At 47.2% G+C, this 24,019-nt stretch overlaps 4 protein-coding genes across 6 annotated transcripts; 3 read left to right on the forward strand and 1 right to left on the reverse strand.

The window, feature by feature from the left end:
• The first annotated feature begins 593 nt into the window (after positions 1-593).
• ZDHHC4 (zinc finger DHHC-type palmitoyltransferase 4) lies at positions 594-10,032 on the forward strand. Of its 2 annotated transcripts, none has more exons than XM_048961836.1 (7): positions 594-1,049; positions 2,689-2,762; positions 3,889-4,067; positions 4,168-4,293; positions 4,931-5,175; positions 5,732-6,729; positions 10,020-10,032. In XM_048961836.1, exons 1-6 carry the CDS (start codon positions 927-929, stop codon positions 6,014-6,016), a joined length of 1,032 nt encoding a protein of 343 aa, XP_048817793.1. In that variant the 5' UTR covers positions 594-926; the 3' UTR covers positions 6,017-6,729; positions 10,020-10,032. The 2 variants fall into 2 exon arrangements, with proteins under 2 accessions (XP_048817793.1, XP_048817792.1); XM_048961835.1 differs by lacking the exon at positions 10,020-10,032 and adding an exon at positions 8,218-8,331.
• Positions 7,619-15,296, reverse strand: E4F1 (E4F transcription factor 1). Of its 2 annotated transcripts, none has more exons than XM_048961834.1 (14): positions 15,048-15,296; positions 14,778-14,908; positions 14,583-14,679; positions 14,030-14,235; positions 13,709-13,829; positions 13,272-13,424; positions 12,777-12,943; positions 12,121-12,345; positions 11,715-11,820; positions 11,170-11,387; positions 10,637-10,835; positions 10,049-10,209; positions 9,345-9,407; positions 7,619-8,720 (listed from the first exon to the last, which is right to left on the reverse strand). In XM_048961834.1, the coding sequence occupies exons 1-14, from the start codon at positions 15,193-15,195 to the stop codon at positions 8,373-8,375; spliced, it is 2,343 nt and encodes a 780-aa protein (XP_048817791.1). In that variant the 5' UTR covers positions 15,196-15,296; the 3' UTR covers positions 7,619-8,372. The 2 variants fall into 2 exon arrangements, with proteins under 2 accessions (XP_048817791.1, XP_048817790.1); XM_048961833.1 differs by having other exon boundaries at positions 12,121-12,348.
• A 188-nt stretch (positions 15,297-15,484) lies between these two features.
• Positions 15,485-18,948, forward strand: LOC125700728 (phosphoglycolate phosphatase). The gene is made up of 2 exons (XM_048961837.1): positions 15,485-16,274; positions 16,671-18,948. Exons 1-2 carry the CDS (start codon positions 15,611-15,613, stop codon positions 16,994-16,996), a joined length of 990 nt encoding a protein of 329 aa, XP_048817794.1. The 5' UTR covers positions 15,485-15,610; the 3' UTR covers positions 16,997-18,948.
• Positions 18,949-20,294: 1,346 nt separating this feature from the next.
• BRICD5 (BRICHOS domain containing 5) lies at positions 20,295-23,966 on the forward strand. Its single transcript, XM_048962089.1, has 7 exons — positions 20,295-20,325; positions 20,507-20,652; positions 21,545-21,676; positions 22,030-22,182; positions 22,429-22,536; positions 23,227-23,380; positions 23,822-23,966. Exons 1-7 carry the CDS (start codon positions 20,304-20,306, stop codon positions 23,914-23,916), a joined length of 810 nt encoding a protein of 269 aa, XP_048818046.1. The 5' UTR covers positions 20,295-20,303; the 3' UTR covers positions 23,917-23,966.
• Positions 23,967-24,019: the final 53 nt, after the last annotated feature.

Here is a 24,019-nt window from a genome sequence, read left to right on the forward strand (position 1 = left end):
TCCAACACCCCAGTATATATCATTAAAACACAGGTTGCCAAACTTATTTCTACCCAAGGACGAGCAGATGTCTGGAAATAATAGCCAAGTACTAAGTGAGAAAATGTTATGATTTTGGTACCTATGAATTACTTATAATTGGCATCCTCCTACCAAGCATGCATCGATGAAGAAAGTCCATATAGAGGGTAAGTGAGGAAGACCACTGGATGAAGGAACAGTTGGTTGGACTGTCTTGATGCTAGAAGGATGCCAGGCAGTGGAAGAGACTGTGGAATAGAAGAGTGAAAACCTCATAAACCACTACCTGAGATGGGTGTGTATACGTTAATTATTTCATGTGTAATTGATGAGCATGTACCATATAACGGAGGAATTTGAAGTGCTTATGGTGGAAATACCCCCAGTGCTTCCCAGCGCTGTAATAAGGAACGCCTGGCTGAACGAAAACAAAACTCTGCTGTTAAGTTTCTTCAATTCATTGTTAAACAGCACCGTAACACTTGGAGCTCCCGTTAGAAACCAGGAAACCAAACACCCCACAAGCAGCAAACACGAGGGCTTTTCAGCAACCTCACAAAGCTGCACCCGAGCGGGGCCACGCAGGACCGCGAGAACCGCACAGCGCTCTGACACGAGAGCTTTCGCTTTTATTTTCGCCTGCTTTTGTCCTCGGTTCGCTCTGCGGACACAGGACGAGGGCCGGGCACGAGCTCAGCGCCGCGCAGCGCCTGCGGGCCTCTCCCCGCCGAAGCCGTCCCGGCACTGCGGGCGCAGCCGCCGCTTCCGGGTGCCGTGCCGTGCCGTGCCGTGCCGTGCCGTGCCTCCGTCTCGATTCGCAGTTCCGGGGCGGCCGAGGATCTCGGCGCTCTCCGGGTCCGGCGCGGCCCTCCCTGCAGCCTCAGCCCCGGCCCTCGGAGCCGCGCATGGACTTTCTGCCGCTCCTGCTGCTCTACCTGTGCCTCGTGCTCGCCGTCGCCGTGCTGTACTGCAGCCACGCGGGGAGTGGGGGCGGCCGCCTGGGCAGGGCAGCCCGCAGCGCCGGCCAGGTAAGGGCTGAGCACGGCGGGGGGCTCCGAAGCGGGGCCGCGGGGCGGGGCTGGGGGAACAGCTTTACACTAAGGCGGTGTTGCCAGGGAAGGGATAAGGTGGTTATTGAACTTGTGCAGTTTATGAGAGTCTAAGCGGACTTTGATCCTGTTTTGTTCCCAGTATCAGCGTTTTGCTCATCACCGTGGAGAGAAATGTATTGTTTCCCCACATTTCTGAATGTGTACTTGTATGAAACGTGGCAATCAGCAGCTAAGCTCCCCGTTTGGAGAAATACAATTGATAGCGGTGTGCATGAAATAGAGAAAGGTAGTCCTAAATAGTGTCTCTAGGCACTTTATCTTTTTTTATATCTGGCCCTAATGAGCGAAGTGCGTAACTCTGGAAGTGCATTGCCATTCTTTGCTGTGCTCCTTTGAGATCCTTCACACTATTCTGTGTGTTGGGAAGTCACCCACATGCACACAGCACAGCTGTTCCCAGCCCTGCAACATCTCTCACCCCCATCTGCCTGCTGGGCTCCAGTTGTGCAGGGTGGTTGTGCTCAGTGCACGGCTCTCATCCCCTCGTACCTCTGTCACCACCATGAGAGCATTTTGCTTTGCTCTAGGAAAGGACTGAATTACAAGGAATTGATGTTCCGTGTGTGAGGAAATAATGGGTTTGAATATAAGGTTAGGCTGTAATTAACACACAGCTGATTTAGTTTTCGTTCTGCAGTTGTGTGGTATGTTGTGTGTAGCTCTGTCTGTAGCATGTCTCCTTGCTGCACTATGCAGTCTCTTTTGAAAAGACTTGTAACCAGAGCTGCTGATAAGAGGCATACCAGTTAAAAGAAAAATATTGAGCATCTTTGCAGCTCTACATATGTCTTTTGCCTTCTGGTCTTTCGCATCCGAGATAAAAAGCTGTGACTCTGTTTTCTTTCCCTGTCTGCTAGAAATAGGCTCAGCTGCTCTATTTCTTCCACTGATAAAGCAGAGCGTTGCTATAGAGATGTCATCTTCTGAACAGCAGAGCCAAACAATTCCCCAGTCACACACAGTTGCAGAGGATCCCGCTGAATGAAGACAGGCAGTTTTCTTCTTCCCCGTGCCTGGCTGTTTTTGAAATGCCAATTAGGCAGATGTGGAGCTGTCAAACTGAGCTGTAGCTGTAGCTGAAGGAACTGGGGTGTGTGTTGTTGACTTCTTGTTTTGCTTTTTGGTTTCCTGTATTTGATTGTTGATCTTTCTGGAGAACAGCAGGCTTTATCTCTTTGCTTATCTCCCCTTACATCTGTTAGATGTCCCAATGAAGCATATTGTAGTTCAGAAATTGCTCAGTTCTATCCCCTGCTTAGCCAGTTAAACAGTCTATAACCTGATAAAAGCTCCTTATAACTTTCACACATTAACCCAGATACATTTGTTTGTGCCTGCTGGGCTTCCAAGAATGCAGAACCTCTCTTCCCTTTTGAAAGCCCCAGCAACATGCCCATCAGGAGCTCGTGTGCCCCCAGAAATGAGCATCCTCCCTGGTGATATGGCTGCAGTGATCTATAACTGAGGGATTAGCGACTTACCTTTTTATTTGAACAGTGCACAAGGTGGAAGTGGTGTGCAATTCAGATAAACACAGTCTTTTTATTTTCCTCAGGTACTGTCATTAGTAATCCCCACTCGGCTCCAGAGTGTGACACAGGAGGTGCTCCTCAGGCTCTTTCACACACGGTAATGCACATTTACTTAATGCTTTTGACATTATTTTTTGCTAATATTTCTGATTACAGTTGGTGTCCTGTTAGTATTATCCTTAGGTGTTCTCTTTCCATCAGGAAATTACAGGAAATTATCAGGATTACAGATTCCCATTAAGGTTTGTCAGGCTGTTGTCTTGCTGTTACTCGTGTTGAGAAGATGGTTCTCTGAAACATTTGAACATATTTGATGAATAATGTAGCTCAGCAGCTTCCACTGTAACAGATGTTGATCACACTGGTGGTAAACCACATCCATGGGGGAATTACAGCAAACTCCCTGGCAGCTGCAGAATGAGTTCAGGCAGAGCTGCTGATCCCTGCTCCCTCCCCCTCAAATCCCATTACACCCTGCAGCCTGGACGTGCGGGTGGCTCACAGGAAGCTGCCAATGTCTAGCCTGCTGGATTGAGGTGAATTTAGCAGCATCCTGTAAAATCTGGTGCTTTAAGATCTGTTTCAGAAACTTCTTAAATACTCATCCTGTGGGGGCAGAAACTCAGGTATGCCATGTACTTCAGGGGCATAATATTTCCAGCTGTTGAATGCACACCACTGCTGTTTGTTTCCTGCTGTGCAGATTTTCTGGTGTTAGTTAACACTGCCCTAGAGAGAGTGGTTTCACTGTTGAATGTGCAGTCAGCAACAGAGCAATTATCTAATGAGCTTGGTGTAGCTGTCACTGCTAGATTACGATTTGTGCTGGAGGCACTTTGATCCTTCAAGCAAACTGTTCCACTGCTTTACCTCGCTGTTTTATAGCAGTACACAGCAAATGTGTTTTGGCAGAATGTTTTATAGCCTATTGCTATGGCATGTTTTGGCAGCACCAGGGGACTGTGAGACTGCGCTTGACTAGCTGGTGGAAATTAATCCAAAGGATGTGCTGATAATGGATGTGAGTTTAGTTGGCGTATTTAAAGGAGTGTGAAGAAGAGAAGGTGAAGCTCCTGGGTGGAGAGAACACTTAATATGCAATCTGTGCTGGCCTGAAAACCTGAAAGAGGTGTCTCCTTGCATTTGGAAAGTCTTCCCTGAGCCTATTTGATCTGTTGATCAGGATGCTGAATATTAACTAGACCATCTCCTTGCTGTTGCAGAAACTATTTGTTTGTTGTACTGCACATAGCCTTGCAAGCAGCAGTTTATGCTGAATACACATGGGAAGTGTTTGTTTACTGCTGGGAACTGGAGTTCCACCTTGTGCTGCTGCTGCTGCCCTACCTGCTGCTGCTTGGGAACACGGGCTGCTTCATTCTGTGCTCCTGTGCCAATCCTGGTAAGCTCATGCTGAATGTGGGCTGTGGCTGTTTGAAAATAGAACCTTTAAATGTTGATAGTACCAATACTTTTACTTTTTTGTCTTGTTTCTTTCACAGGTATAATAACAAAATCAAATCATGCATCACTGATGAAGACTTATGCGTATGATGGTGTGTTATTTCAGAAAGGCATTGTGTGTGCTACATGCAATGTGGAAAAGCCAGCCAGATCAAAACATTGCAGTAAGAACTTTAACTTCTTTGACAAGCAAAATAATACATTCCCAAATTAATTCTTTATCAGTAATTGCAATTCATACTACATCTGTTTTATTACCCAGTTCATTGCACATAGAACTCTGTTCAGTTTCATCAGGGTTCCACGTCACAGCTGCCCTTTGCCCATTCATGCTATTACTTGTTCTCACAGAAATGACCAGTTCTGAAGGTATTGCCTTGGGCCAGGGCTAGACAAGCTGTTGAACATCTAGAGGTGAAATAAAAATTATTGTCTGACAGGAGTTCAGAATTTCTTGTTTTACTGGCAGAATTTGCTGCTGTCATCATCATTTAAAATGAAGCAGGCTAGTTACAGTCTCTACCTTTCACATGCTGTGTTAGGCAGTACTGCCAGAGAAAGCAAGATACTTGAGCTCTAGTCTTGGTAAATAAAATTAAGAAATGAGGTACACAAGTTTGTTTTTAATGTTGTTTGTTTGGTGGTAAGTAGTTGAATTCCCTTTAATGCACACTATCACCTAAATCATGACTGCAATTCTCATTTTTTTTCTTGAATGCAGTGCTGTCCTAAACTGTAAAAATTGAATCAATCTCCTAAAACCAAACAACTGAACTTGCCTTGTTTCTCACTTGTGATCAGGTTTCTGTAATACCTGTGTGCACCGTTTTGATCACCACTGTGTATGGGTCAACAACTGCATCGGTGCCTTCAATGCAAAGTATTTCTTCCTCTACCTCTTCACACTGACTGTGATGGCTGCGACCATTGCAATCATCACTACAGCATTTCTCATCCAAGTGGTGCTGCTGTCAAATATGATGCACGGGAGTTACATTGATGACCAAGGACAGCAGCACGCTGTTGAGATTTTCTTTCTCATCCAGGTAAGCTTACACTGGCTGGGCTCTTAGCCTATGAAAAGATTTATCTTTGTCTTTGCTTATAGAGATCTTCAAGTCTGCCTGTTATCAGAGGCAGAATGTAAACAGATGGCAGTTTTGTACTGACTTACACAGCTGTTTAGGTTTAGAAAACTGAAGAATACTTTAACAATACGGGATTTTTCTCGTAGCATTTTGTTCACATTCTCATTCTTTGGATTTTTGTGTCTCCACTGCTTTAACTCAGCAGATCTGATACATGAAAATGGCTATATTCCAATGACCATCTGTTTTAGTTTCGTTTAGGAAATGGCCATCAATCCTTGAGATAAGTATGTTAAAGCAGGACCCTTCCATCCTAAATTTAGATCCTCGAATATTTTCTCACCCATTTAAGCAAAGAGTGGCTGAGTCACTCTCGTACTTCAGTCATTTTGCTTTTCATTCCCTTCATGCACTTCTGTAGCATGGCAGTGAGGTGATATGTAACGAATGCTCTCTTAAGCCATGTGATGTAATAGCCCAGCTTTATAACCAAATCATTTTCTTTTCCTTGCAGCACCTTTTCTTGACTTTTCCTAGGATTGTCTTCATGCTTGGTTTTGTTATTCTTCTCACACTTATACTGGGTGCATACTTCTGTTTCAACCTATACTTGGCCTTAACCAACCAAACTTTCAATGAATGGTACAAATTCAGAAGATACAGGCATTCCCATCATCGAACACTGCAGCCTTGTGACAGAAAAGTTGTCTACAAAAACACTTATGCTAAAGGAGTCTGGATGAACTTAAAAGAAATCTTTAAGTCTCCTGCAGTGCTGGAAAGAAAGAAGAAAAAATGAAGATAAAACTCTTTATTGCGTTGTTATTTTTTTACTTTTTGTAAAATGTGCTTTGATACCACGGGGAACTTTGTTCAGATAAGAAAAAAAAACAATTTCAATTAGTTGGAAACTTCTCATGTGATCAGTCTTCCAGAAGGAAAAAGCTGAAGCTCCTGCAAGTTTGTCTGTAACACTGCTCAGATCAGCTGTGAAAGCAACGTGTTTGTCTTCTCAGACACATCTGCAGTCCAGAAGGTTGCTGTACTCGAGTTAGGTTCAGCTAAGGTACATCATGTACACAGAAAATGACTTTATATATATGGTTACTGTTTGTATGCTGCAAAATATATTCCATGGTATAATTGGCAAATGGAGCTCCTGAGTTACTTTAGTGTATCTTATGTACATCTTCCTGCAGGAGGCCTTAGAGGAACTTAGCAGTGCCATGCATGTGGAAGAAGTAAATGTCTGAATGCACTGATTTGTCTGTTACTTACACTGTGTTTGCCCTGCAGAGAGATCACAGCTGACAGCAATATTCTAATTAACAGTACCTCAGCAGAACTCTATTTTAAAGTTACTCAGTGAGAAGCTGTTAGAAGTCCTGGTAACAAACTTGCTGACAGGAGGTGCAAGTGTGGACCAACAGACTGCAGTGAATCTCTCCATGCAGGAACAAGGGGAGAGCTAACAAAGAGCTGCTGTGAGCTGTGAGGAAGCTTCATCTTGTTGTGAGTACCTTTGGCCAATGTTTAACCTATTAACAGTATGTAGGAGTTGCATATATTCAGCTAAAAAACAGGAATACTCAGATTCAGCAGTTTGCAGAACCAGTGTTACACTGCAAATTTGAGTGAGTATGGAACTCCTTATTTTCAGAAAGGAAGCTACAAGTGCTGCTCCTTAGCTGCTGAATCTCTTTTGATGCCCATTCTCAGCAATTTCACAAGGTGTTGCTTTAGCATTACTAAAATGGTGGACTTCTGATAAAATTTCAGCATCCTGAAAGAGTATTAAAAATGGTGGTTGAGCTCTGGAGATGCAGATTCTGGCAGATTACAAACTTAATCCTTCTGGCATTTTTCATTTTCATTCTGCTGTTTGAAATTCTGACCCTGCTGTAGGGATTTCTTTGCATTTCTGGCATTTTTTCTGCAAGGGAAGTTAACAGCAGCTGAAGCTGTTTCTTGGGCTGCCCTCCTGCGTTCACAAAATGGACCCCATCAGAAGTACAGCAGTAATATGGGTTTCCACTTCTGTACTGGAAATTCTCTAGGTGAACTCTGAAGGGCACCTTATCAGTGGGCTTCCAAAAAAAAAAAAAAACCCAAAAAAACCAAAAGCACACCCTGTGACTTAACTATCAAAGAGAGAAGTAAATTTATGGCCATGAAAGTAACCTATAATCCCTCTGACTGGAATCTCGCTGTAGATCACTTGAAAGATCTCTAAAAGCAGACAGGCACAAATCTGAGCTTGTAGAGATTTGCTAGGGGTGAAAACTTGTTTTTGACTCACCAAAGGATGAGGGTTTCTTAAGCATAATGGTATATGCCTTGTTCTTTTTTCCTTCCAGAAATTCTTCTGAGTGATAAGAGAGCAGAAATAATAGGAAAAGTGTAGTAAGAACTTTAAATAACTTTATTTTTAAAAATGTATTTACATGCCTAATCTGTACAGTATGCAATTACAAATCCATACATGGCTGTAAAAAATTAATGTACAATATGGCTTTACACACCAACAGACTAGCTCTCAGAGTAGCCTGTCTGGCTTTGCAGGGGTACAATGATGCGTTCTTTATAGACCAGTACATAAGGCTACTTGTCCAGGATATAAAATACTTTAAAAATATATATATATATACTGCAGTACCATGCCTTAGGAGGAGTAAAGTAGTGAGGTTAAAGGCATGAAAGCGTTTGACTGGTGGTAAATGCACACCAGAACTCCTTAGGTTTGGTTTTCTTGGTTTGTTTTAAATGCATATGATTAATTTTAGTCATCTCTCATGAGACCTACATACTTGCTTCACTTTCTGAATCCTCTTAAACACCAAGATGCTACTGTTCTGTGGTCAGAGGTAAATGCTTTGCAAAGGAATTTCCTTTATTTGAGGGAGCTGCACAAAAAACAGACTGTCAAATATGGCACAGTGGTCACTTTCAGAGTAAACCCATGCAGAGGGCTTTAACTACTGTCATTTCCATTTCAAACAGAAAACGCCTCAGGGCTGTACCACCCTGTTAAGCCATTTACCTATAGAAGCACTCCTGCTCTGAACAACTGTAATGGCAAACCTAGGACTGATCAAACTCCCCAGCCTGGAGGCACCCAGTAAGTGTTACGTCTGTCAGTAGCTGCATGCTGTTCATTACACAATCACAGTCTGGACTTCCACCTCCCCTTCCTGGGAGGCAATAACAAACTCTCCTGTATGTTCCATTATTTCAATGTCCTCTGATGCCACCATTGTCACTGTTGCTTCTTCTGTCTCGATGCTGCCTTCTGTTGTCAGCACTGCTCCTTCTCCAATGGCAGAAGCCAGGGTCATAGCGACCTGCTCTGTGAGGCTTTCGGGGGTTGCAATGGTGATGGTGTCTGCAGCATCTGTGGTTACTTCAGAGTTTTCTGCTACAGTGACATTCTGTACGATGATCTGGTGACCAGAGTTTGCTTGATTTACTATTTGTTGCACAACCTTCATAATGTGACTGTCAACCTACATTATGAGAAAAGTGGCCGTGTTATTTCCTGATGTTTTGCACTGTTAGAAGTACAGTCGTCGTCATAGCTGAAAACCATGTCTGCTGATCAGCAGTGCAGTACAGCAAGCAGCATTTAGTTCCCATTTCCTCCAGCTGCTCCCTGAAGCTCTCATGAACCCAAGAAAAGCAGAGTCTTATAACACATATCTTGTGTTACTGAAGGTGTTTTGCCAACGGGGTACTTCCTGGACTTAAAGTACTGTTTGTGGCAAAATCTTAACAGTGCACACTTAGTTGTTCAAGACAGGCTGGCTACAAGTGAGGAGTCTCTGATTTTGCAACAGCCCCTATTTCTAGCCTTCAGGAATTCATAAAGAGGATAATTTCTCAAGGCTGAAATGGCATTGTACAATTCTACTTAGCAGTCTCATGTACTAAGAACTACAGGTTACTAGCCTCCATCACTGAGAGGATCTGGGGTTAGACTGAGCTTTGTTCAGACTTGGTATGGTCACTGTTATTATTTTATACAGACAGGTCTGCAGAACTTCTTGTTTAGCATAACTTCCAGACACTCAGAGGAGCTCATAACACTCAGAGGGGAGTCACAGAAAGAACAGTTTAAGTAGCTGCTTTACCTCATGTCTTGTTCCCTCCATTATTTCAGTAGCTTCACTGGTCTCCATATCTTCAGTAGCAGTCTTGAAAGACAAAATAGCATGATTCCTTTTTTAGATTATTAGGTTGTTGCTGTTGTTTTGTTTTTTTTTTTTAAATTATATTTCCAAGATAAAAAATATCAAGATCTTTTATAAAATCATCCTGTTTCCCCCCACAATGCAGTAACTACTCTAGAGACAACTCCTTAAATTTTTCTCCAAATCCCATTATAAATGGCTGCTCCACAGTAATGCAGAGTGCTCAGAAATAACTGAAAGAGGACACCCTCTCTCAGCAGGATTCTGCCAACTGGCAGATTTTTCTCCAATTAGTAGCAGCCCCAATGTTTACTATGGCAGCACTAAACAGACTCAATGAATGGACTGTTATTCTGCATAGATAAGAGCTGGCTCCCTGTCACAAAGAAGGAGAAAGCGAAGTGCATCAATTGTTGTTTTTTGATGGTCACAAAAACTGTTTCAGACAAAATAAGCTAACTAGAAATGGGAGAATAAACTGAAGTTGAAGGAAAGCTGAAGCAAGTGTGAGAGGTCAGAAGATCTTGAATAGTCAGAAGTTCTTAGTTTCAGCCTTCTAATTAACTACTGCCAGCCTTCCCCACATCCTCATTTTCCTGCCTCAATTATGTGCAGGACAACAAGGCTGCTTGCTCACTTCTTACCTCAATGATGTATTCCTGAGTGTCTGCCACCACTGAAGAAAACTCTACCAAAACAGTATGAGGATCTTCAGAGATGACTGTTGCAGCTAAATTGTCAGCTGACTGGCTTTCCTCAGACACCATCACTTCCTCCACCTCTTTCAAAGCCAGAAGGCAGCCACCTGAGTGGAATTCCAAAAATGCCGTAAAAAGACAATTTACATAACCAACACAAATATGGGGATACCTGGCAAATGCTATGCAATACTAATGAGACCCCTTTAACAGGATACCACTGACAAATGGCCAGCAATCAGCAGGCTTTAATCCCACCAAGCCAATTAATGATCTAGAAGAGGTCCATGCTTCATTACTGATTAATGTAGATTGGGAAATAACAAAAAACCAACAAGTCTGCATCCCCTCTTTTGATGCAACAGAGATGCAGATAAATAAATGGCCTTTGATGAAGATCATTAGAACCACTCTGAATGTTTTGCACCCAGAACAATCATCATCATTCTGCCAAGAATCAGCTCGTCCAAACCTGATCCCAGAAGAAACGTGCATCTGCCCTCACTGCAACAGAGATAAACCTGGCCATCTCACCTTTGGTCTTTAAGTGCCTGTTGAGCGTGCCGTGCTCTGCGAAGCCTCGCCCGCACTTGTAACACTTAAAAGGCTTTTCCCCCGTGTGATGGCGGATGTGGCGGACCAGGGAGCCCTTTTCCCTAAAGCCCCGGCTGCAGTACTGGCACACGTAAGGCTTGTCCTCCAGATGCGTACGGAAGTGAACTTGCTGAGCATTCTGTGGAGAGAGAAGTACCAGTTAAAGGGAATGCCTAAATCAAGCAAGCAGTGTTTTAGCTTTCAACGTGAAAGTCAGCGTGTTTGAGGACTTCTCACCTAAGGCACGATAAAGATGTTTGTATTATTTGTTTTCATACGTGAAGGAACAGTTTCCTCAGAACTAGGAATTAAGACTGCCTTTCTTGTCCCTACTGATACAAAAGTGTCTTCTGCTCTTGTAAGAGGAGAGGAGCTGGCATTTGTTTGTTCAGCAGTGAAGCCTCCTAGCTTATCCCAAACCCAAGCTCTGGGAAGGAAACTCTCAGGGCGAGCCTGACACAAGGCAGACACACCTTGGTTTTGTACCGCTTGCCACACTTTGGACAGGAGTACGGTCGCTCATCAGAATGCACCCTTCGATGCCCCTTGACGTGTGCAATAGTCTTGTAGAGCTTGCCACACTCTCCGCAGCGGAACCGCCGTTCGTTGACGTGCACCTCCTGGTGCTTTTTTAACAGGTAGCCCTTAGTGAACTCTTTGCCGCATTCTTCGCACTTAAAAGGCTTGTAGTCTAGAGAGAGAAAGCATTAATGACAGAAATGCTTTAAATTGGCCTTTTCACAAAACTCTACTTCTGCAGATGCCAGGCAGGTCCGGAAGCATGGAGCCTTTTTGTTAAGCTCTAGAACAAAGTGTAAAAGAATAACAAAAACCATTGCTCTGATCTTTTCGTATTTTGTGTTAAGCATCAACAGAATTTGTATGGCTGAGGTTTGTCTAAAAGCAAAGAATGTGAAACAGTGAAAACTACATTGTGTTCAAGATCACAAGATCTTGAGAGAGTAAGAGAGGTAAGAGAGGATGCACTTTAGACAATAGCTGGGCGTTACAGCCTTACCTAAATGTCCTTTGATGTGCGTTTCAAGGGAAGCAGCTTCACTGAAAGCTTCAGTACAGTGAGGACAAATGTAACTTCTGTAGCCATTTGTTCTTTCTGCATCTGTCTATTGGAAAGAAAATGGCACGGTATATATCTTTTTTTACTGCTCTGTAATTATTTGTAACTAAATTCCCAATTAAATATTCCAGCTTTCACCCCCATCCCTCCCAAAAAAGATTGATATTGATAACAGGAGCTTGCACTAACATGCATGAAAAGCATGCAATAAAAGCTGGCACAAAGACAAAGGGACAGGGAGAGATGCATGGAAGATAATGTGCAGGGTGGTCAGGATTACACTACTGTTCACAACCAAGTGCAGGCTCAGAAGATTAAGAAATTAATCTACAAAGTGCAAACATACAGGCTCTGATGGTTCTACTTCAGCATGCTGTTCCCCACATGGCTCCTCTTCTGCTTCCACCACTTCATTTTTTATTTCTTCTGTAGCAGCTACAGCAGGCTCATCTGCCTTCTGCATTTCTTCCACAGCAACTCTCTCTATCACAATGCCAGAATTCCTCATGGCCTGCCTTAGCAGATTCTCACTGTTTGTTTCCCCCTCACATGGCAGCTCCTTAGGATGTGACTGCTAGAGGAATAAATAGTCCAAAACTTGGTACAACAAATGCACAGGCTGCTTTTGACATATTTGGATGAAAAATCAAAAAGAGAATGATCTTCAACTGGGAAGATGAGACCCATCTGTACTCTTAAAACATTCAAGGAAAAGCTTTTGCTTCTGCCAGCGTCCTGCAGCAGTGCACAATCAATGTAAACAGCTTCTCACATTTTGCATCATCCAGTAAGAGACCCTATGCATCTCAATGTATGCTCCACACTCAAACAAGGTCAAAGCAGAGTTTGCCTTCTTTGCTTTCAGATGAGAGAGGAGCTAATTATCCATTTATTTTTCACTGCACAGGTTTACACTTAGCACATAAGAAAATTTCACGAGGTAAAACCCTTCAAACTACTTCTTGCATAAAATACACGATATTCAAGAGAAATAACACTCACATCTTCATCCAGAGATTTTGCATCTACAACAGGAAGCTCCTGCATTTGGACATGGACTTCATGAAGAACGTTGCCTTTTGCATCTGTCACTAGATGAATCACAGGTGACGTCTCAATGGATTCACTTGCTATTGATGGAACAGTTTCTGAGTTTGAACTACAGGATCCTTCAAGAAAAGTAGAATGCATCACCTGATGTACTGCCCAGCCCTCATCCATTTACTGCACCCCACAATAAATGTGTTTTAGAATACGAAGTGCCTGTTAAAACCATCCTTGTAACGGATTCTCGAACATTCTTTATAGCCTGGCATCAACTATATGCACTTTGGGTTAATACTTTTGATCTATATAAAAAAGGACTTTTTCCAGTGTAAAAGAGAAACTGGCTATCAATGCAAAATGTTTCTTAAAAGAAAAACAACGTATAGTTCAAATGCCAGGAGCATGCTTGGTTTTATCAGACACAAGGCAGTTATTCACAGCATCACTGACCTGCGGGCAGATCATCTTTATTGACTACTATTTCCTTGTTCATGTTGAAGCGAATTTTTTCAGTGCAAGGTGTCAGAGATTTCAGATGCCGAGTCAACGCTCCTGATTCCCGGAAGCTTTTCCCACATTTTTTACATTTGTAAGGTCTTTCATCTGGGAATGACAAGAATCAAAATAACAGTATTAAACCAACAGCTGCCAGTTTAAGTTCTGTGTGACGGACTTACAGAAGAGTGCTTTCAACTACTTACAGCAAGCAGATTACGCTTATCTCACAACCCTGCACTGCCTCCCAGCATCCCAGACATCGGGGAACTCAACAGCCTCAACTCAGCTCAGTGGAAGATGGAAAGCAGCAATAAACTCCATTCTAAAGTATGCTGGATAACAACACACAGTGCAACCCAGCAACAAGGGGCAATTTGAAGTTCTCTTACCAGTATGACGCCGATGGTGTCGAATCAGAGACCCCTTTGTCCTAAAGGAAGTTCCACAGAGTTTACATTCATAGTCCTTTCTGCTGCTGTGAGTGATCATGTGAGCTTTGAGGATGCTTGCCTGGGATACAAATCACATTTTGAAAGAAGTCTCAACAAATGAAATATTTCCGTGATAAAGAGCAAAAGTGTTCTTTTTCAAAGGTTTTAATCTCAAAGTATATCACACTGTAGAAAAGCATGTTGTTGTCAAGTCTTGTCTTAATATAACAGCTAGCCTCAATTTAGTGCTAACCCAAACAGCATAGAAGTTACACTTACTGTTTTAAATGTCTTCTGGCACAGCTCACACACATACCGCCCTTCTTTGTTGACCAGAAGCTTAACCTTTATCAGCTCTGTGGCAATATCCTGCTCCTGATCATCGGGGTTGCCTTGCTCTTCAGTGACATCACCATCAACGTGACCATTTGGGTTTTCAAAAACGTGGTCTCCTGCCACAATGACTTCTTTTATGTGCCCGCTACCTGGGAAAAGGACACAGACCGTTCTGTACAAAAGGCAGCTTTACATGCCTACCTAGGATCAATGTATTGCTCCAGAATTTCAAGTGGTAGGAAAGGAAGGAAAAAACAGATGCTTTAACCCCGGAACGCTTGTCTTTGTAAAGTTTGTATTATTGATATTATAATAGACATTTTGGACTGAAAGCTTAAATCTAAGGATGGCTTTTGCATCTTGAAAATAATGCCCAGCCCCGAGAGCATAACACAGAAATGTCATTTATGGGCCACAGCACAGACAACACAGGAAAGGATGCTGGAAAAGCGAACCACCCCCTAACACTGGGCCACAAAGGCAGCACCACGCTCACCTACGATAGCTGACGCATTGCCGATCTCCTCTGCTATCGAGGATGCTTCAACAACGATATGAGCAACGGTTATGGACTCCTCGACCGCGGGAACGACCTGTAGGGGCGGAGATGGTGTCAGCAGGAGGGGCAGAGCCCTCCGAAGTCACAGCGCTGCCCTCAGCCCTCGGGACGGGCACCGGGACCCGCTGTCACCTTCGGTCCCTCGGGGCCCAGGGCCGGCTCCGGGCCGCGCTGGCAGCGCTTCTGGATCTTGTGCTGCACGAACTCCTCCAGGGAGGTGAACTCCGCCTGGCAGCGCCCGCACTTGTGCACGTCATCCTCGTCTGCAACGTAAATTCGGTCGGCGGGTTCGGATATCGCGGGGATCGCGCCCAAACCGGAGCTGCGGGCGCTCCTACCGGGCCCGTCACGGCCGGGCCCCCGCCGCCCCCCGGCCCCACTCCGCCCGGGCCCCTCCGGTACCTTCCTCGCCGAAAGGCGCCGGGAGCCCGAGGAAGGCGCCGGACGCGGCGCCGGGCCCGGAGCCCGCGGCCGCCGCCCCCTCCCGCTCCTCGGCCGCGGCTGCCGTAAGCGCCGCCGGCCCCGCGCTCGTTGCCACCGCGGCCTCCATGTCGCAACGCGCCGCACCGCCAAGATGGCGGCTTTACGGCCGTGTCGTCATAACAACGGGCCGCGTGCCGCGGGACGGCGGCCACAGGGGCTCGGCAGGGAACGCGGCCCCGAACGGGGGTTCCGGGAGCGCTGTCGGTCCGACGGCCTTCGGGCGGCGCCTCCGCGTGCCCCCCGCTGACCTTTGACCCCGCGCCCCCATGAACCTGAGCCTAACGAGTTACTAGGCGAGGCGGCGGGGCCGCCCAACGGGCTCGGATGACCACCCGCTGCCGGCCAACCGCGGCGCGTGGGGGGCGAGGCCGCAAGGAGGGTGCCCAGTAAGAGCGGACGGAGCCGGCCGCGCGGCGAGGCGGGGAAAGGTTCGGGAGGCCGGTTCTGTCCAATGGGAGCGAGGGCCGGGCGGAGCGCGGCCAATGGGAGCGGCGGAGGGGGCGGGCATCGCTCCGAAGCGCGGTGAGGCGGCCATGGCGGCGACGGGCGGGCGGCAGTGCCGGCGGCTGGAGGGCGAGACGGCCCGGGCTGTGCTGGCCAACGTCGACACGCTGCTGTTCGACTGCGACGGCGTGCTGTGGCGCGGCGAGGCGGCGCTGAGCGGCGCGCCGGCAGCCCTGAGCCGTTTGGCGGCGGCGGGCAAGCGGCTGTGCTACGTGACCAACAACAGCAGCCGCACGCGGGTCGCTTACACCGAGAAGCTGCGGCGCCTCGGCTTCCCGCCCGCCGAGCCCCGCCACGTTTTCGGCTCGGCCTTCTGCGCCGCCCGCTACCTCCGCCAGGCCCTGCCGCCCGGCGCCTCTGCCTACGTGCTGGGCAGCCCCGCGCTCGCCGCCGAGCTGGAGGCCGCCGGGATCCCGCACGTCGGGCCCGGCCCCGCCGACCTGCCCGGCCCCGCGCCCGCAGACTGGGCCCAGGCGCCGCTGGAGCCGGCGGTGCGCGCCGTGCTGGTGGGCTTCGACGAGCACTTCAGCTACGCCAAGCTGTGCCAGGCGCTGCGCTACCTCCTGCGCGGCCCCGACTGCCTCCTCGTCGGCACTAACCGCGACCACCGCCTGCCGCTGGAGGGCGGCTCCGCCATCCCCGGTACCGGGTGCGGGGATCGGGGTGGGGGGTGGCGCCGGAGAGAGCCGCTCCTGTCTGCGGCTTTGCTTTGGGGCGGCGGCTCCTCGCCGTGCTTCTTGGTCTGGTTGTTGAGTGTTCCTGCGGGGAGCCATGAGTTGGACTCGATGATCCGTACGGGTCCCTTCCAGCCCGGGCTGTTTTGTGATTTATTTGCCAACGGGCATGGCGGTCCCTGCTTTATTTCGGTGCGAGTTGTCCTTCCCCTCCTAGCAGGCTTTCAATTACTGGGCGCCAAGTCCTGAAGCCCTCTGTGCAAACCTGGGTTTTTGAAGTACCCCACATGATTTTAACCGGGTGCCATCTCCTGCGGGTGCTGAGAGTCCTTTGCAGTCCTTAATCGATATTTCTCCTCACCAGGGACCGGCTGCCTGGTAAAAGCCGTGGAGACAGCAGCAGAGCGCGAGGCTTTCATCGTTGGGAAGCCCAGCCGTTATATATTTGACTGCGTGGCCAGCGAGTTTGACATCGACCCTGCACGCACCATCATGGTGGGGGATCGGCTGGACACGGACATCCTCATGGGCAACACCTGCGGCCTCACCACCCTGCTGACACTCACCGGGGTCAGCACGCTGGAGGAAGTGAGAGGGCACCAGGAGAGTGACTGCCCTGCCCGGCAGAGCCTGGTGCCTGATTACTATGTTGATAGCATAGCCGACCTTCTTCCGGCACTCGAGCATTAATAGAGCAGAACGCTGGCAGTCTTGGGAGCCGTACCCCGAGGAGGGCCCCAATTAATCATCCCGTGACAGTAACGTACTTGCTATGATACCACCTGAAATTAGCAGCCCTTAGCTTTTTAACCCTTTTGTCCTCTTGGTATGATTTTGTTTACATCTCGGTCTTTTAAAATGCACTTTGAAACAAAGAGGGCATTATGGTGTCACCCAAGTCTTGTGGGTTTGGAGTTTTTTTGTTTGTTTTTTTTTTTTTTAATGATAAGCAACACGTATAGCCAAACATTTGTGATACTCAGTGTCATGTTGTCCTCTGGACTGAGTTGGGGAAAGCAGAGCCAATAGAGCTGAGGAAGAGAACCCAGCAACTTGCAGCGTGTCCTCCTGGACAGACTGTGGCTCAGTCTGACTTATTCAGGGAAATGACTTTTGGAGTGTCTAGTAACTTAGCAGCTGTGCTTGGAAATGCTTGCAGTGGCTGACAGAATTAGTATTTGGCCTTTGGATTGATTTATTTTTTTTTTCCAGATTGGGTCTGTTCTGCAGTATGGCCCACTCTAAGTGTGACTTAGGAACTGAAAGCGGTCTCCTTTATGTGGCCGTTACAAATTGCACTTGTAATGCAGATTAGGGTGATTCCACATGCAAAATACAAGTAGTGTCTTCTGTATACTGTAGTTGTCCGGGTGTTGGGTGTATGTGTAAAGTACATGTACATACAAGAACTACCCTAATCCTAACTCTATGTCAGAATATATTTAAAATATAAATTTAAGTATAGTATATGATAATATATCTTCTTTCCCAGAAGGGAAGCTATGAGGAATGTACTTCACTGATCACAAAAGTTTTAACTCTCATTAGCTTATGCATTTGATAATGCAGAAAATATGTAACCATATAGGACTGTCCTTCACTCCTGCTGTTCCCAGCAGTAACTGGATTGATCAGACTCCAGGTTCGCTCCCGTTCTTCCCTCAGTGAGTCACAGCTCAGTCTACGTCTGTTGAACCCCCCATTCCAATTCTCCACTGAAATAAACCTGGAAGAGAACCAACTATACATGACGACAGCACGTGCTTCCTTTAAATAGCTGAATTTAATATCTTCCTTGTGTGGCTGGTGTGGGGGCCTGGCACAAGCTGCTTGGCTGAAGAGTTTGCTTGCTCAGGTAATGATTTTATTTTGATCCCTAGGTAGCTTTTGTGTGATGCATAGCTCAGGCTATGGGACAGATTTTTATGCAGGCTAACTTGAAGGCTACGGTTCCAAGCTTTTGTATTGCAGAATCAAGTGAAAAATTATATATGCAAATAATGTTATTTTATGTATAGATTCAACTGTTGTTAGTTAAATTTAAGCACTGACCTTCCTTCATTTCCCATTGTTGGGTTGAATAGCTCTGGCTGTATCAATGCCATTTCCCTCCACTCAGACACTAGAAATGAGTAGATTTACCACCTTGTTGGTACAGCAATAACTGTGCAGCCCATATTGTCTTTCATTGTTATGAAAGTATTAGCTGGATCTTGTAAAAGACTTCCATAATTCAGAGTTGTGTAAGGAAGCACAAATAACCTCTTCCCTGTTCTCGTCTCTATTCAAGAAGGCTTGCAAAAGTCAGGAAAACTTTCATGTTACCTGGGTTACACAGAAATGGACATTGTGGGTTTACTGCAGGTAGGATCCGACTCGATGTGTTCTTCAGTTCACTTCCTGCATTTGGTGCTTCTAATTTCAGAATATGTCAAGTAAACCAGTACATGCCAGGTGAGGCGTTCAGCCTCTTGGTGCAGCACGCTGTCCCTGTTGAGCACTGTTCACTGTACAACCCATACCTCGATTCCCTTATGCTGAAATGTATTCTTGAAGGTGTCAGTTGTGCTTCAGAACTCTGTATCAACTTCCCAACAGTTTTTAAGCCTCTACTTCAGTTCACATTAAACTTGCAAACCCTGCTTTTCCCTTGCATTGTCTTATTTTGTAGTCTCTTTTGTGTGCTCTGGTGGAAATTCTGGGAGTTAAGGAGATGTTTGTGTTGACTGTCTCTGCTCCTTATGTAGAGTATCAGTGAATAAAGCCAGCTCTCCAGTACATAGCTTCTGTTTGAGTGCCTGGAGCTGTATGGGACTCTTAGCATTGGCTTGAATCACATTTGTTCAGCACAGAGCTGAATGATTCCTCTTCATGCTGATGTTTTCACCACGTTTTGTAGATATTGTTTCATTCCTGTGCCTTAGATTAGGCATGGTATAAACTTCTTACTCTGCTGCCTGGACATGGAAAGTCTCAGTATGGGGATCATGCTGTTTCTGTGTTGCAATTTGGGGTGCTAAGCTTTGCAGCAGAAGCAGCTGGTGGACTGCAGTGGGAGGTTTGCTTCGTGTTTTCTCTAACATCTCCATTTGCAGAAGGAGAACTGGTGGTCAGACTGTTTCAGCATCATTCCTGTTTGCCTCAGAGAAAACAGCAGCACAGGACACCAAGTGTCTGAGATGGCTGGTTGGGGCATACTGACCTAGTGTTTGATTGCACCTGAGCAGTCATGTCCCCCAGAAGCAGCGTGCTAGGAGATTGTGCTGCTCTCTTCTCAAATAGGCTTTGACTTACAGAAGGAAGCACAGAAAGCACGAGCGGAGGGGAGTGCATGGCTGTTGCTGCAATGGTGAGAAGCTCAGGGCTGTCCTCTTGACTGTGACCCATCCTGGGCCATGCTTTTGAGGTGTCCAAAAGCTGTCATCCCGTTCAGTGCCACATAGAGGAGTTCTGTTGGGATTTCCCTTGCCTCCTTGGCTTTGGTTATTCATAGAATCATAGAATGGCTTGGATTGAAAGGGACCTCAAGGATCATCAAGCTCCTCATTTAATACTAGACCAGGTATTCCTGGCTGGCAGCTCAGAAATACCAACCTCTCACAGGAGTTTCTGAACTGCCCAGGAAAACTGATCTGAGCTGGGAGCTCTTGTGAGGTATTTCCCATCACAGAAGTGTGTTTGCATGAGCACAGCTCATGTGATGGTGACTTTGCAGCTCATGTCTGGGATCAAGACAAGTAAAGAATCGTATATGGAACACAAATGTGTGTGCAGCCAAGGCTTGCAGTGCAGCAGTCTGCAGGATAAACAGTTGGCTTCAGCCCATGGGGATCTGGCAGCACAGAGTTCATGCTGAAATGTAGAAATAACTGATGACAAGGGCAGGCTGCCACTTTTCTCTATTCATTTTATCTCTTAATGAGACTCACCCAGTCCTGCTACTGGGGACTGCCAGCAGGGAGGCCCTGCACAAAGCCCTCAATTATGTTCCACCTGCATGCCTCCAGCCGGCTCACAAGGTAAGCAGGAAGAGTGCTTCTCTACCACTGACAGTATAACTCTGCACCCCTGGCTGTCCCCCCTCCTTCCTCCTCTCCCCTGGCTGCAGCTCTAAGGTTTCATCCTCCTCGCAGGTCTGAGCTGAGGAGCACCTGGCTGGAACTCCTTTGGCCACAAGGATCGCGCATTCACGTTTTGCAGGTGTGTGCTTAAGTTTCCTGAGCACGTTCGGAGCTCAAGATCATGCCCAGTCTGTGCATCAGCAGGACGCAGAGCTGCAGGAGCAAGGTTGTCATCTGAAGTGGAGGATGGAGGGTGGGAACAGCCCCAGCGACGCTGTCTCTGCAGTGAGTATCCCTGGTCCCTAAAGGATCACACAGGGCTCTCGTTCAGTGCTTGCTCAGTAACTATGCCTCTTCTCAGGGAGATGAGTGTCTGCCTGCCCCTGTGCTCATTCGCTGGTTTCCCACTTGGGGGAAATCTGCTGGCTGTTGAGAATCTCCCCATTACTGTGGGCTTTGAGGCACAATTGCATTTGGATTGATGAGCCTCCAGCTGTGCACAGCTCTAACTTGATTACAGCTCGCTGCTGTCCTGGTGGAATATATCTGGGAATCACACAGTGCTGAGAACGATCAGTTGCAGGCATGGAGGCTGCAGAGCCCACATACGGGCCCACAGCAAATCTAACCCTGCAAATTGACTGAATTTCTCTGTTCTTTGGAGTATTTAAACTTCTTTTCTTTTTAAAAGCACAGTTGTGGTTTGCTGAAAGCACATTTCTTCCGCTTTGTAAAAATGATTTTGTGTGCCATTAAGTTAAATGGTTTAAATATAAAAACTAAAGTGATTTTTATATCAAGACATGGGAAGTGCTAGCATGACCACCAAGCTGTTTTGCTTCAAGTAACTGCTTGCTTTGCATCACTCTGTCTGTGGCCATGTCCTCCTCCAGCCTCCTGCAGAGTTTTTGGGTGCTGTGCATTCCTGGCTGCTGGGATGCTGTTTTGCCAGCATGGCACAACACACAGCAGGACCCAAATAATGTCCTGGGGGCTGAAGGCAGCCTTAGCACAGGGCTGTGCTGCAAAACTGCAGTTCTGCTCTCAAACAGCCCCAGCTGATTGCACAGTGATTTCTTTTGTGAGCAAGGAATTGTGTTTTGAAATTGGGAAGGATAAAAGTGGCAGAAGCTTTAATTTTAATTCCTGTTCTTTCCCTGTTTTCCTTGGCTCCTAGGGCAGGAGGCTTGCAGCACGATTCACAAACCCTCCCAGGACATTCTGGATCATCTTGTCCATCACATTGCTTTTTGCAGCTGTTGGCATCAGCGTTGGGGGGATTCTTGGCTTCTCCCACAGCTCTGCCCAGGTAAGGATCTCACCCAGGGCAGAGAGCTTCCTCCTGCCCACAGCCCACTCTGTCTGGCAGCTCCTGCAGCCTGCAGAGCACTGCGAGCAGCGAGCTGAGCAGCTGCTGCTCACCCTGCAGCATTGCTGCCAGGAACCATTGCTTAAATTAGAGGAACTTCCACGCTTCATTTGTAAACCTAGACCCAAGCTGGCATTTTGCTAAGCACGCAGCTCCCAGCATGTTGCTGTATTTGCTAATAGACTCTGCCAGGCTGTATAGAGCAGCAAGATTCAGGGTGGGTATGCAGGAGGGGAGATGGTGTGTATGGGTGCTGAACATCTGATGGCACCACTGCCCTCTCTCTGTGCCAGGCTGGACCACAGCTCAGTCGGATCACGCTGCACGGGGAGCAGGACGTGCCGAGGAACCAAACAGCCACGGTTGATGTGTCCAGGAGCACTGTCACCTATTACATCACCTCACGGAGTAACCGCAGTGCCATTGTGCTGTACGACAGCCAGCATGTGAGTGTGCTGCGTCGTGTCCTGCTGCTGGGGTCTGGGTGCAAAGCAGGAAAGCACAACCTGCTGCTGTTCCGTCTGCATCCCCAGCACCGTGCAGAGCTGCAGGATCACACTGGAGATAAGTAGCCACAGTCTGCTCGGGATGCACTGGGCACAGCATGGCCACAGCAGTTGATGCTTTGTTAGGGGGGAAATAATGCTCCTGGGCAGCACTGCTTGCTGTAGTAAGACACATCTGTCTCACAGGGCTACGTGTGCTACAGACCTGCAGAGCAGCATGCCTGCTACCTGCGCACAATGGACCCTGAGGACCGTGAAACCGCACAGGTGATGCTGAGCGCAACTGAGCAGAGGGTGAGCGATGGGCAGCACGAGTTGCTTGGGCAGAAGTGGGGACTTGCACAGAGTCCTGGCATGCTGACTGCCCTCCCTGCCAAGGACAGTGCCTTCTGGGCAATGCTTTGATTCCCACAGGGCTCTGAGGAAGGATGCAGACAGCTCTCAGTGTTGCTGAGAGCCCATCTGTGAGAAAGAGCAGAGCTGCGGGTTGGGGAAGGGGGCTATGTCCCACAGATGTGAATAGCAGAGCTTTCACAGAACCCAATCCCACTGTATTTGGTTACCTGCTCAAAATTCTGGGGAAAAGGAAACAAAAAGGTTTTGTTAGCAGTGTGCAGGGAAGAAAATTGGAGTCGATCACGTATACAGACCCTCTGAGCAAACTGCTAATGGATGCATGGAGGGGGCAGAGCTCCTGTTTCAAGCAGCCAGATGCCTGCTTTGTGCCCCTGCCAGCTGCTCCCTTTCCTCAGACCAGGACTGCCCCAACCCAGCCGGGACAGAGAAACATAGGAACTGCCAGCTCTGAGTTCTAAAAGGGATGGATGGGGACGGAAGCAGCTGCCAGGAACTGGGGCTCCTTAATGAGTGCTTTCGCTTAATGTGAGGCACTTTTTGGGTGAGTTGGAAGTGGGAGCCGGGCTGGGGCTGAAGGAGCAATTAGGAGCTTGGGGGAAATAACAGGGCTTTTTTTTTTTTTTCCAGGGTGACAAACTGCTACTCCGGAATAACCAGACCAAGTACTACAGGGAGTTCCTGGGCATTGTGGCAGGGAAACAAGTGGACCCCAATGGCCTGGGTGAGGCCATCCAAGCTCTCTGTGAGCAGACGTCCATCTTCTGGGTGCAGAGAGCAGATGGTAAGCTGCATCTCCTTTTGCAGAAGAGGAAAGCACCTTTGGTTGAGGACCTCAATAAGAGCAGGGCTGTGCTGCACAAAAGTGAATGGGCTGCCAAGGCAGGGACAGGTGACCTCTGCTTCAAAATCAGGCCATTGTTCAGCCATTGCTGAACTGCTGGCTCACACCCACAACCCGCAGTGAGATGCAGTGCTGCTTGGAGGCTCTGTGCCCCTTCCCTGAGCAGCACGGCTCTGGCTCTCTGCGATGCTGTTGGCTTAACACCTGTCACTTCACTTTCCCTAGAGGCAATCTGCAGCTCTCACCCTGGCCTTTCTCCTGCTTTAATGAGAAAGGTCATTCCCTGAGGCATTCCACCAGTTTGGCTCTCTAGAGACTCATAGCTACAGGGCTGCAAAAGCATTCCTCTCACCATGTTTCTTGTCCTTGCTCATTTGGCAGGTCCAGGGAAGCAGCGGTTGATCTACCTTTGCATTGACATATGTTTTCCAAGCAATATTTGTGTGTCTATCTGCTTCTATTACCTTCCTGATTAAGCCCTGCAGCCACAGATGCCCTCTCACTGCTCTACATACTTGAACTGTATTCCTGAAAAGCCTCTGATTTCAGCAAGGAAGGTAACATCTACAACACTGCCTA

The sequence above is a fragment of the Lagopus muta genome, chromosome 15 (assembly GCF_023343835.1).
Source record: "Lagopus muta isolate bLagMut1 chromosome 15, bLagMut1 primary, whole genome shotgun sequence".
Taxonomy (NCBI): domain Eukaryota; kingdom Metazoa; phylum Chordata; class Aves; order Galliformes; family Phasianidae; genus Lagopus; species Lagopus muta.

Bases quoted from the DNA above. Each gene is read 5' to 3' on its own strand.
- LOC125700728 (XM_048961837.1), top strand. From the start codon at position 15,611: ATGGGAGCGGCGGAGGGGGCGGGCATCGCTCCGAAGCGCGGTGAGGCG. The intron at 16,275-16,670 runs GTACCGGGTGCG...TCTCCTCACCAG, and splicing joins GGGCGGCTCCGCCATCCCCG to GGACCGGCTGCCTGGTAAAA.
- ZDHHC4 (XM_048961836.1), top strand. From the start codon at position 927: ATGGACTTTCTGCCGCTCCTGCTGCTCTACCTGTGCCTCGTGCTCGCC. The intron at 4,068-4,167 runs GTAAGCTCATGC...TTTCTTTCACAG, and splicing joins GTGCTCCTGTGCCAATCCTG to GTATAATAACAAAATCAAAT. The intron at 4,294-4,930 runs GTAAGAACTTTA...ACTTGTGATCAG, and splicing joins AGCCAGATCAAAACATTGCA to GTTTCTGTAATACCTGTGTG.
- E4F1 (XM_048961833.1), bottom strand. From the start codon at position 15,195: ATGGAGGCCGCGGTGGCAACGAGCGCGGGGCCGGCGGCGCTTACGGCA. The intron at 14,680-14,777 runs GTGACAGCGGGT...CCGCCCCTACAG, and splicing joins TGGGCCCCGAGGGACCGAAG to GTCGTTCCCGCGGTCGAGGA. The intron at 10,836-11,169 runs GTGTGTCTGCCT...CTCTCTCCACAG, and splicing joins GCAAGCGGTACAAAACCAAG to AATGCTCAGCAAGTTCACTT.
- BRICD5 (XM_048962089.1), top strand. From the start codon at position 20,304: ATGCCTCCAGCCGGCTCACAAG. The intron at 20,326-20,506 runs GTAAGCAGGAAG...CACGTTTTGCAG, and splicing joins GCCTCCAGCCGGCTCACAAG to GTGTGTGCTTAAGTTTCCTG. The intron at 20,653-21,544 runs GTGAGTATCCCT...CTTGGCTCCTAG, and splicing joins CCAGCGACGCTGTCTCTGCA to GGCAGGAGGCTTGCAGCACG.